At 38.7% G+C, this 12,160-nt stretch overlaps 3 protein-coding genes across 6 annotated transcripts in view; all 3 read left to right on the top strand.

Annotated features, from left to right (window-relative positions):
• LOC133521815 (solute carrier family 23 member 2) overlaps nucleotides 1-5,157 on the top strand; it is a 55,969-nt gene extending 50,812 nt beyond the window's left edge. For 3 of the 4 annotated variants that reach the window (XM_061856890.1, XM_061856889.1, XM_061856891.1), the window contains 4 exons: nucleotides 1,211-1,358; nucleotides 1,934-2,155; nucleotides 3,487-3,604; nucleotides 4,749-5,157. In XM_061856890.1, coding sequence (XP_061712874.1) covers nucleotides 1,211-1,358; nucleotides 1,934-2,155; nucleotides 3,487-3,604; nucleotides 4,749-4,836 — 576 coding nt within the window. In that variant the 3' untranslated portion in view covers nucleotides 4,837-5,157. The other variant, XM_061856892.1, reaches the window with a different exon arrangement.
• LOC133521813 (cilia- and flagella-associated protein 52) overlaps nucleotides 1-12,160 on the top strand; it is a 355,058-nt gene that overhangs the window by 187,984 nt on the left and 154,914 nt on the right. The window lies entirely within an intron of this gene.
• LOC133521801 (uncharacterized) lies at nucleotides 7,830-11,229 on the top strand. The gene is made up of 3 exons (XM_061856864.1): nucleotides 7,830-7,936; nucleotides 8,237-8,314; nucleotides 9,056-11,229. The coding sequence occupies exons 1-3, from the start codon at nucleotides 7,898-7,900 to the stop codon at nucleotides 11,081-11,083; spliced, it is 2,145 nt and encodes a 714-aa protein (XP_061712848.1). The 5' UTR covers nucleotides 7,830-7,897; the 3' UTR covers nucleotides 11,084-11,229.

Raw genomic sequence — 12,160 nt, 5'->3', positions numbered from 1 at the left:
TCGGGAGTTACTAAAATAAGACTTTATATAAAGCGGCATAAGAACCCAATTCATTATGAATTATGATATGATGACATAAGACAATGCTGTTTTTAGGGTTCCGTAGTCAACTAGGAACCCTTATAGTTTCGCCATGTCCGTCTGTCTGTCTGTCTGTCTGTCTGTCTGTCTGTCTGTCCGAGGCTTTGCTCCGTGGTCGTTAGTGCTAGAAAGCTGAAATTCGGCATGGATATATAAATCAATAAAGCCGACAAAGTCGTACAATAAAATCTAAAATTTTAATTTTTTTTAGGGTACCTCCCCTACACGGGGGTGATTTTTTTTTTGCTTCAACCCTACAGTGTGGGGTATCGTTGAAAAGGTCTTTCAAACCTAATAGGGGTCTTCCACAAACATTTTTTGATAAAGTGAATATATTCGGAGATAATCGCTCCGAAAGAAAAAAAAATTGTGTCCCCCCCTCTAACTTTTGAACCATAGGTCCAAAAAATATGAAAAAAATCGTGGAAGTAGAGCTTAAGAAAGACATTAAATGAAAACTATAGCGGACATGATCAGTTTACCTGTTTTTGAGTTATCGCAAAAAGTTTCCCCTTCATAGTAAAAAGACTTACTTTAATTAGGTACTGATTATGCAAATTTGCCTATTTGTTTAACTCGCGTAAAAGGTACCGTTTCATCCCTTGCTTAACAATTTACTATACTTTAAGCTCCAGTTTAGCTTATTGTGACGGAAGAGTAACTACGGAACCCTACACTGAGCGTGGCCCGACATGCACTTGGCCGGTTATTATGTATTCTTTTAGTTTTAATCGTTTAAGGGGTAAGGTATTAAGTAAAGAGGTAAGTGCTCTTACTTGTCTCTCGTAAAATATATGCAATTTACGTACACCTACACTGAGCGTGGCCCGACATGCTCTTGGCCGGTTTATTTATTTTTGAAATACCTAAGAGTAGGAAAGTGATCAAATGTGTGTGTCATTTGCACCAATCACATTGATGGATTGAATAGATTGATCACCGGCAATCACAGTAAACTATGAATTTTCCCATAGAATAAAATTTAGCAAACGTTTTAACGGTGACAGATGGTTGGACAGTCAATTGCACCAGACTCTATGCGTTTTCCTTGGAAAATCTATGTTAAACCTGTTTATCTGATTCATATAATAATAAACTTTTCTCTTTTTTCATTTAAATCTGGTGGTAGGTCGGATCTCGACGGGTTATACAATGGGCAGCAGGGCTAATGGTGCTGCAAGGCGTGGTTGGAAAGCTCGGAGCAGTGTTCATCATCATACCACAGCCCGTGGTGGGGGGACTCTTCTGTGTCATGTTCGGCATGATCTCGGCTTTCGGTGAGTTTTGTTCAAGGTCTGATGCTGCTGCATGCTGGGGGAAGCTTGGAGGATATATATCATCATACTACAGCTTGTGGTGGGGGTACTGTTCTGTCTCATGTTTGGGATGATCTCGACCTGTTCAAGGTCTGATTCTGCAGGGGGAAGCTCTTCATCTTCATAACACAGCCCGTGGTGGGAGGACTGTTCTGGCATGATGTCGGTCTTCGGTAAGTTATACCCCACTGCTGGGAAAAAAGCGTGCTATATATATATACAGTTTTCTCATGAAATCCTAGAACTGGCTCGGCATATACCCTTTTGATATACAAATTATATTGATCTTATCAACTGGAAAAATTGGACCTCCAAGCTCCTCAGCTCACGGGAGTTCTCTTCCTCAGCACCAAACGCCCGGGCCTGAGTATAAGGATAAGCGGAGTTCTAAAACAAACTACTGAGATCTTGGCCAGAACATGATTTATTGGTTAAATTATTTCAGTATGGCAAAGTACAAAGGTTAAAATTCAGCATCCATTGGTTTTTACGCTCAATGTTTTTACAATAGCAATATTAATAATTTCTTTCCCCAGGCCTATCAGCCCTGCAATACGTGGACCTGAACAGCTCCAGGAACTTGTACATCATCGGCTTCAGCCTGTTCTTCCCGCTGGTGCTGACTCGCTGGATGGCCGTGCACAGCGGGGTGATACAAACTGGGGTGGAAGCTCTGGACGCTGTGTTGCAAGTGCTCCTGTCTACGTCCATCCTTGTTGGAGGAGTCTTAGGATGTCTACTTGACAATTTGATACCAGGTAAATTGTTTACCTTTAATCGAATTTAAGATTTACGAGGTTCTACTAGAGCTGGATCGTAGGGATATTTGTTTTTTATACAGGGTGACCTTAGCCATTGGACAAACCCTGAAATCCCACGTAGAGTTACTTCTCAGGAATGCTCTGACGTTAATATTTTTTTAATTAGAACAAAAGATAAAAAAAAACGAACAAAAGTTATTTGCAATAATCGACAACAAAAAGAAACACACTGTTGTGTTTCTTTTGGCAGTGTTTTCGACAATTTGTTCGAAATATTTGATAATGATGACATTTTTCAAAAGTCAGAAGCTTATTAGTGTCATAAACAAAAAATATAATCAAAAAGGTCGCAGAAGGTTCCATACTATTCTTTGAGGATATTACCTTAGGAGCTACTAACACATACAGGCTGCTCCAAAATAAAAAAAATGGTAATTTGTTAATTTCTTCGAAACCGCTACACCCGTTGTTATGATACTTTGTACACTGGTTCTAAATACCCTAATGCATATGTACATTTCGGCTTTGTCCAATGGCTAGGGACACACTGTTTATGTATGTAGGTACCCTGATTTTTCGTATGGATAATTTATAATACTTTACAATTAGTCAAATTGTATAGGTGTATGCGATGTATGTCTTCAAATGACATAGGCACATCCATAATGATTTGGGTAGGGATGACTGGGTGGGGAGACTTGATCCTAGGGGAGACTTAGTCCTCTATATTATAAGGTTATTTTAAATTTAAAATAAATCTAAAATACCAGTTCTAACTCTACTATATTGTCAGGTCAGAACATTATAAGTAGGGATCGTTTGTTTTAATTTTTTTTTTTTTTTTTTTAATAGCCTATCTTGTGTCCCACTGCTGGGCAAAGGCCTCCCCTTTTTTCCGCCACTCATCACGGTTTGAAGTATGTTCCCGCCAGTCTCTGCAAAAAGCGTCGAGGTCATCCCGCCATCTCTTTTTTGGTCTGCCTCTCTCTTTTTTTTGTTTTTGTTTTAAATAAATAATTAAAATCAATATTTGGGGACAATCTTACACAGATCAACCTAGATCCAAACAAAGCTTTTACTATGGGCACTAAGTGACGATATACATACATAAATACATTTTTATACCTACATAGAAAACACCCATGACTCAGGAACAAATATCTGTATATCTGTCTGTGTGTATTAGGACTTTTATTTTGGTTTTGGTGACTAAGTCTCCCCTAGGATCAAGTCACCCTTAATAGTACTTTGTGCTAAAGGCTCATTCATCAGATTTTAATGATATTGATATGTAACGGATAATGAATGACAGTAATGTCTCTTCGAAGGCACGGACGAGGAGCGCGGCCTGGCAGCGTGGGCGAAAGAGATGGCGCTAGAAGCCGCCGGCGCAACGCAAGGAGGAGACACGTACGATTTCCCCGTCGGGATGGCACTCATACGCAGGTCAGATACTTTCAAATCCCTAAATGATTCATCATTGAAAGTGCAAGCATAATATAATAAGTCTTACGGCCCGATTCGAAGAATGAGATACGATAAGTACTAGTTTAGATAAGTTCTCATTTAGATATCGTTTGTAATGTTTGTATGTCGTATAATTGACAGAAGCAGCTCGATTCGGGCAACCAATGTCACTTTGACGTTAGAAATACCGTAGATAGATCATATTGAAATCACAGCGGAATCGAAATAAACGTCAATTTTGACATGTCGTTTAGTTATCGATCTTTTAAAGATCTTAAACGTGTCTTAATCATTCTTCGAATCGGGCCGTTAGAGGATGGACAGGGTGAAATGGCCTTTGCGTCTATAGCAGACGATTTATGGTGTAACGCTGGAGAGACACCGTTTATGGTGGTTGAGTACAAATAGCATATAATCACTACGTTTTAGTTGAGTAGACCTATGCGAGACTGATATGGTCTACCACAGACGCCTTACGCCACAGCGAACCAGGTCTCAGATAACTTGCGACCCTCCACAAGGCGTTTGCGCCACTCTGTCCGCTGTTCTTAGGGTTACCATACGTCCCGTATATACGGGGCTGTCACCGTATTGAAGGGTCGCGTCCCGTATTTGTACCTGTCCCGTTTTTGTCCCGTACTGTCACCAGTTTGTTTACCTATGTAACTAAAGAAAGGGACATAAGAGCCAGGCTATTTAAGCCATTACTACCCCAATTACCCTATTGTTCCGTATCACTTCCGAATAATTATGGCAACCCTAGCAATAGCTACCAGCAGAATACTGCGAGCCTCTCCCAGTCTCGGTGGACGGTATGGCAGGCAAAAGGTGCTTAAGAAATTGAGACTGGTGCCATCTAGATCGAGTGGAGCTTATGGCATTAGCCGCCAATGTTAAACATGCTGGTCCATATTATATCCGTGTCTTGGTCCTTGGAGGTCCACTTTTATATATAAAGAAGATAAGAACGATTTAACGAAGCACTGGAACTGTTCTGTAGATCGAATATAGATTTCCAAGTCTAGCAATGGAACAGATTTTAAAATTTGTCAATGGAAACCCATACGCCTCCAAATTATTGTTGTTATTATTCAATTCGGTACTTACTAGAGGGTTGTTTCAGATGGAAATGGACATCATATCTCCCGTTCATGCCGACATACGAGGCCGGCAAGTTCACGGCACTACTGACGAGGAAAAAGGACAGCTAATGAGGAAAGAGACATACACACCGGCGACCAACAGGGCGCAAGTGGGGCGAGTGGTACAGAGTTACAGGAAGGTGTATTTTGAGTTAAAAATTGATATTGATTGGATATTGATCTCAGTACGATAATACACCAATATTATTACTATGCTAGTAAAATATATGAATATCAAACAGAGTAATAAATCAAGTTGCATTATATGAACAGTTGTACACAAAAACTATGTACTTATTTATCATTGGGTTTACGTAAATGAAATATTTTTGTATTTTAACATATAATATATTGAGTTTACGTTTTGAATAAATTATTTTATTAAAATGATATCCTTGTGTTTATCTCAGGGTGTTTTATTCCCATAACAAATTTAATACTCCCCGAGGTTTTCCTGAGGGGCTACAGTATGCGGTTCAAAAAAGGAGTGTACAGGTTTTTAAATGGTCGGCAACGCGCGTGTAATATCTCTTTATCTGTGACTGCTTACCATCAGACGGGCCGTATGCTTGTTTGCCACCGTCATAGTATAAAAAACAACCGAGATTTGAAGCCACGAATCTGATCACCACACACAGGTTTAATAGAGTTGAAGTATCTAAGAATAATCTCTTAATAAATTAATGAATGAATTCATCATCATTTAATATAAGTAGTACCTGGGCGACCGAGCTTTGCTCGGTTATAACTATTTATTGTAATATGGTGGTCTATAGGTGATAATCTTAACTACATTTTTTTACTAAATTAAACTTGTCTAAAACAATTAAAAAAAAATTATATATAATCTTGAACATATAAAAAAACAAAAGTTAATCACCAGGCGAGATTCGAACCCGTAACACTCGTTTAGCAGTCCGCGTCTTAACCCGCTGGACCAGACGGACAGTGGCCAGCAATACGAAATTAGCGACCATATTCTACGTCGAAAGAAAAACGCATGAAAACTCGAAAACACGCGTTTTCCCAAACATAAGACTAATCTAGATAGATTGTATACCCCCAAAAACCCCCATATACCAAATTTCAGCGAAATCGTTAGAGCCGTTTCCGAGATCACAGAAATATATATACAAGAACTGCTCGTTTAAAGGTATAAGATTTTAAGTAAGTTACACTATAAAATTGAGATCAGTGATATATACTTACCCTCTTGTATGCCGTTTCTGTTCAGGCTACGTAATTAAAAAAGAACATGATATCCGCGGTACTGAGCACGCACATCCATCTCACTCACGCGACTGGACGATGGCTCTTAAGAGGGAAGAATTTAAAAAAGTTATGGCTTTCGGACAAAACTTTTAAAGGATGTGTGCGGTATTTTAGTTTTTGTATACAAGGTGCCCGTGAGCATTGCGAGAGATTTTAAAGGTGCATTCCTGGTAATATTTAGAAACTAAAATGTCATATAAAATTTTCTGGATTAGGCCTAGTTTCAGAGATAATTAAATGTTTTTTGAAATAATTCTTTCGCCATAAGTCGGTATAAAACACATTTCTGACTGCGGTATTGCCACTTTGAGGTCTAGTCTGGAAATACCTATTGATTGACATCGAAAAATAAAAAAAAAATATTCGAGAGGCTACCCCCAAATAAAATAAAAAACTTTTTTGTTAATTTTAGGTTATGTGTTTATCAAAAAAAATTACGTTTTATGTACAGGAGTGTTCAAAAACAGAAAAAGAAAACAAAAAAAAAATGATTTTTTTGTCGAATTTTACAAAAAGTCATAATTTTTTTTGCTTCTGTTGCCATCAGGAAAGCACCGTTAAAATCTCTCGCAATGCTCACGGGCACCTTGTATATGTAATATATATTATAGAATATATATGTAATTATTTGTATATATGTGTATATATTTGTTGTAGGTCATATATTATTGCACGTATATTGTAGGTTGAAATAAATATCTTTTCTATCCTACGGATGTCTACCGTCTCCAATTCTCCCTCAATTGCTCAAAGGTTAACTGGAAGAGATCCCTTAAAGGGATAAGTTCGCCTTTGTACTAATGATGAGTGTTTTATTTCCTGTTTTGTTTTCATTTCTGTACAATAAAGAGTTTTACTACTACTACTAAGAAGAGCTTTGCGATCCTAACGAAATAACGGTACTTTTTTTATGAAATTCCATTTCGGGAGAAAACGGGTTCCACTAACTAAATCTATGTAATGCCGCCAGTATCATGGGGTCCATGCCGCAGACCGACCTGTTAGAAGGGGTATTCTCTTTGTAATTGGTTCTTTTTTTTGTAGGTAAGTATATTTTATAGTAGATGATTTTATTTTATTTCTAGGTTTAATTTTAGTTTTAATTTTGTAATAGTATATTTTAGTTTAGTTAGTCAATATAGATTGTTTAAGAGCCTTATTAGAATAAATACCCCAAACTTAAAAAAAAAAACTAAATCTTAACACATCACTTTGATTTTGATGTCGATCGCTTAAGCATAATATATTCTAGGTTCATAAGTTAGATTAGGTAAAAAAAAACTGTTGTGCAAATTAAAAAAAAAATGAAAACCTATAAACCTAGTTTCTCATTATGTAAATTACATACTGAAAATCATCTCTTTTTCTATGGACGATCACATGGTTTCTGATGATGAATGATGTCACTTTCACTCCTTTTGCCTATCATTTCCCCAAGTAGACACTCGACTCTATTAATAAGCACCTAAATCCATTAATAAACCCGATTCAACGTTTATCAGTGATTATTTTAAAGTGTCGATAATTCCAGGAAACACGTCACGAACGTAAGCCGTTACAGATTTTTCAGCACTTCACGATTCTTGTTTCCGTCACCCTACAACCGCATCACTTAAAATTAACCAGTCTAGTGAGACCTCTCTATCTTTAATAACTATTATGTAAGCGAAGAAGACACTTCTGTTGGTTAATCTTGGAGTACCACTTTAAAAGTGACACGAATGGCGTATGCTGGTATTACCTGTTCCGTTATCTCGAGAACGGGTATTTATGATAAACAACAGGTATTTAATGTTTATTGTTTGTGGTTTGGGTCTCGTTAGTTGAATACAGGGTTGTGGTGGGTACAAGTGAAATAATGGCTCCTGGAAAATTTACTATCTTTGGTATTGTAGTGGTGAGTTTAATCTTTAATGAATAGTGTTAATATTTTATATGTTTGATAAAAATACAGTATTGAGTCAGGTGGTGTCAACTGCAATCATCAACAAAAAAACTATTTAAACTGAATTAATTTAGGCGTTACAGCAATATAAACCGTTCCGGTCTTGCAAAATATTTTAAAAGTTTTATTCAAAAATGATTTATAATAGGACAAGCTTGTGTGGAAATGAAATTGAAACAAAAACATTGAGCCACGGTAAAATATTACCTCGTTTTGTTTTACCGTGTTACTGATCGTTCAGATTTATTTCAGTTGCTGTTAGCGACGGCGGTCTTGGCCAAGGATTGCCGAGGTCCTTTTTGCAAACACCGCGTCGAATGTGACTTCAGGGTAATTACTCATTCCATCATATTTTGTATTGGCCTGTTCCAATGGTCCAGCTAGACAAACGGCTTCCCTCGTTTTGAATACTCGACCTTGTCTTTTGTATTTTCCCACCACTTCATATAGAATACGTCCAGTCGTCCGGCCATCTCTTCTCTGTTCTGCCTACACCACGGCATCATCTGGTAGTCTTATTCAGTAAACATTTTGGACTACCAGGCAGATATGCCCAGTACAAGTGATTATAAAACTGTAGATTTTTTAAAGGACAACTTTACCACTTACTTTCACTTATGATTGGCAGTCCTCAACTGTGCGTTTCTCCAGGACCTTTCTACCTCGCACAGCTAAACTGTGGAATGAACTGTCGCCTGCGGTATTTTCGGACCGATACGACCTTCAAACCTTCAAGAAAAGAGCGTACTCCCATCTTAAAGGCCGGCAACGCACTTACAACCCCTCTGGTGTTGTAGGTGTCCATGGGCGGCGGTTATAGCTTAACATCAGGTGATCCGCTTGCTCGTTTACCTCCTCTATCATAAAAAAAAGTAAAATCCGGACAGCATGAAAATTTTAAAATACTATTACAAAAACAATGATAATGGTTATGAACTAAACTAAGTCTAAACCTACGTCCTCTATATACTTCAAGTATTACAAACATGATTTTGAACTTTATTTTAAAGTGATAGGGCTCAGTTTTGTACAACTTTTGACACCCTCATTGCCTATTGTCAATCTTCACAGGGAGTCCGCTGCCACGATTGCCACACCCGTCTTATCTGCACGCCTCGCGGCGGCATCCTAAGCTCTTGCTGGTTTCCTGGCCATCGGTACTGCTCTGAAGGCCGCTGCGTCAAACATCCTAGCACAAAATGTGCTACTGAAAGACCATCTACTAGCCCACCTATAAATAGTACTGAGAATCCTGGCACTTTAGACCCTGCAATTACAACAGAAGGTTCAACGACAGATGAACCTACGTCCACAATAGATCCTGCTAGTATCACTGAATCGGTTACTTCCACTACTGATGAATCTACATCTACTACTGAAGATTCGTTTACTGATCCTACCTTGGATCCCGCAAGTACTACTGAAGCTACTTCTACTACTGGAGATCCTACGTCTACCTTAGAACCTCTAAGTACTACTGAATCTACTTCCACTACAGATGCAAGTACTACGGATGCAAGTTCTACTATAGATCCTGATTCTACAACAGAACCTTATACTACTGAAGGATCAACATCGGATGATATTTCCACGACTCATACATCCACCACGGAATTTAGTTCAACTATAGAGCCCGATTCTACCACGGATGAATCTACTTCTACCACTGAAGACTCATCAGGTAGAGATGAAGCTACATCTACCAGTGAAGGATCTTCTACAACTGATGCAAGTTCTACCATAGAGCCAGATTCTAGCACAGATGAAACTACTGAAGAGTCTTTTACGACTGACTCAAGTTCTACCATTGAGCCTGATTCTGCTACAGATGAATCCTCTTCTACCACAGATGAATCTACTTCTACCACTGACGGTTCATCTACCACTGGAGAAAATAGTTCACCAGCAGAGCCAACTACTACCATAGAAACTGATTCCAACACAGATGGCTCTACTTCTACTACTGAAGAAGATAGTTCTACCACAGAACCGGCTTCTACCATAGAAACTGATTCGGCCACAGATGAATCAACTTCTAGCACTGAAGGTTCATCTACTACCGAAGAAGATAGTTCTACTACAGAGCCAGGTTCTACCATAGAAACTGATTCTGCCACAGATGAATCAACTTCTAGCACTGAAGGTTCGTCTACTACCGAAGAAGATAGTTCTACTGTAGAGCCAGCTTCTACCATAACAACTGATTCTGCCACAGATGAGTCTACTTCTAGCACTGAAGGTTCATCTACTACTGAAGAAGATAGTTCTACCACAGAGCCAGCTTTTACCATAGAAACTGATTCTGCCACAGATGAATCAACTTCTAGCACTGAAGGTTCATCTACTACTGAAGAAGATAGTTCTACCACAGAACCGGCTTCTACCATAGAAACTGATTCGGCCACAGATGAATCAACTTCTAGCACTGAAGGTTCATCTACTACCGAAGAAGATAGTTCTACTACAGAGCCAGCTTCTACCATAGAAACTGATTCTGCCACAGATGAATCAACTTCTAGCACTGAAGGTTCGTCTACTACCGAAGAAGATAGTTCTACTACAGAGCCAGCTTCTACCATAGAAACGGATTCTGCCACAGATGAATCAACTTCTAGCACTGAAGGTTCATCTACTACCGAAGAAGATAGTTCTACTACAGAGCCAGCTTCTACCATAGAAACTGATTCTGCCACAGATGAATCAACTTCTAGCACTGAAGGTTCATCTACTACCGAAGAAGATAGTTCTACTACAGAGCTAGCTTCTACCATAGGAACTGATTCTGCCACAGATGAATCAACTTCTAGCACTGAAGGTTCATCTACTACCGAAGAAGATAGTTCTACTACAGAGCCAGCTTCTACCATAGAAACTGATTCTGCCACAGATGAATCAACTTCTAGCACTGAAGGTTCGTCTACTACCGAAGAAGATAGTTCTACCACAGAGCCAACTTCAACCATAGACCCTGCTTCTACAACAGAATTAACTGACATCGAAGAATCTACCACGGATGAAGGTTCTACTACAGAAGAATCATTGACAATCGAGGAACAATCTACCACGGAAGAACAATCCACTACAGAGGAAGAGGAGTAACCATATTACCTATAATATACCGTCTCTAGAAAGTTACAGTAGAATTGTTAAGACTTACAAAAAGGTGAAGTCACAGGTATACGACGTTATGTAGATATTTGACTATCTGTAAGTAAAGACACAACATTAAAAAGATCATTATTTAATGTTTTTGATTTGTTGAAACTAATTAATATGTACCTATATAATTATCGAACGAGCGAGTGAAGCGAAGGGCACGTCCCGGCATTTTGATGTTTTTAAGATGAACCAAAAATTTAAGAACTTCACTTCGCTTCGTTCTCTCGTGCGATAAAACTATTATTCTACAAATAAGTACGCGCTAGGAAGCTTATTGGGGATGCGAGACTGGTAGAGGCTAGACTGCAGAGCCTAGAACACCGTAGAAAGGTAGCCTGTTTATCGGTATTCTACAGGATACATTTCGGGGAGTGTGCGATGGGATTACATAATCTTATCCCCTCATCTCCGTTCTGCCACCGTGGGAGTAGACGCGGACTTGCGTTTCACCCTTACGTCGTTACTTTACCACTGATTCGCACTAAACGCTACGCATCCAGCTTTATCATGCGTACGGCTAAGGAGTGGAATTCACTTCCTGCAAATCTATTCCCAGTCCACTATAACTTGGACCTTTTTAAATCGAGAGTGAATAGACATCTTTTAGGTAAGCATGTTCCATCCTAGACTACATCGGCACTTTCCATCAGGTGAGATTGTGGTCAAATGCTTACCTTTTCGGAATAAAAAAAAAAAAAAAGTAAACAATGTGACAAAGGGACTAGATTTCTAGGCATAAAACGTAGGTACCTTTTTGCATTCTGAGTGTCGATCTACAACAAACACTGATTTAAAATGAAGCTCGTACCTCTCAACAATGATTCTATGTTGAAATACTTGCAATGCACAATGTTTCTAAAAATAGTAACTTTCCTTCTGACTTGTGACAAGGATAAGGCGCATTGGGGTAATTTTAATAGTTATTTGGGTGAGATGACTTTGGACTCGAAGGTAACAATTTTTGCCTCCTTTTCTACATAATTAGGCGTAGGACACTCTCTTTTTAATTTCATTGCA

The sequence above is a fragment of the Cydia pomonella genome, chromosome 10 (genome assembly GCF_033807575.1).
Source record: "Cydia pomonella isolate Wapato2018A chromosome 10, ilCydPomo1, whole genome shotgun sequence".
NCBI lineage: Eukaryota > Metazoa > Arthropoda > Insecta > Lepidoptera > Tortricidae > Cydia > Cydia pomonella.
This window is presented reverse-complemented; position numbering and strand designations above follow the sequence as displayed.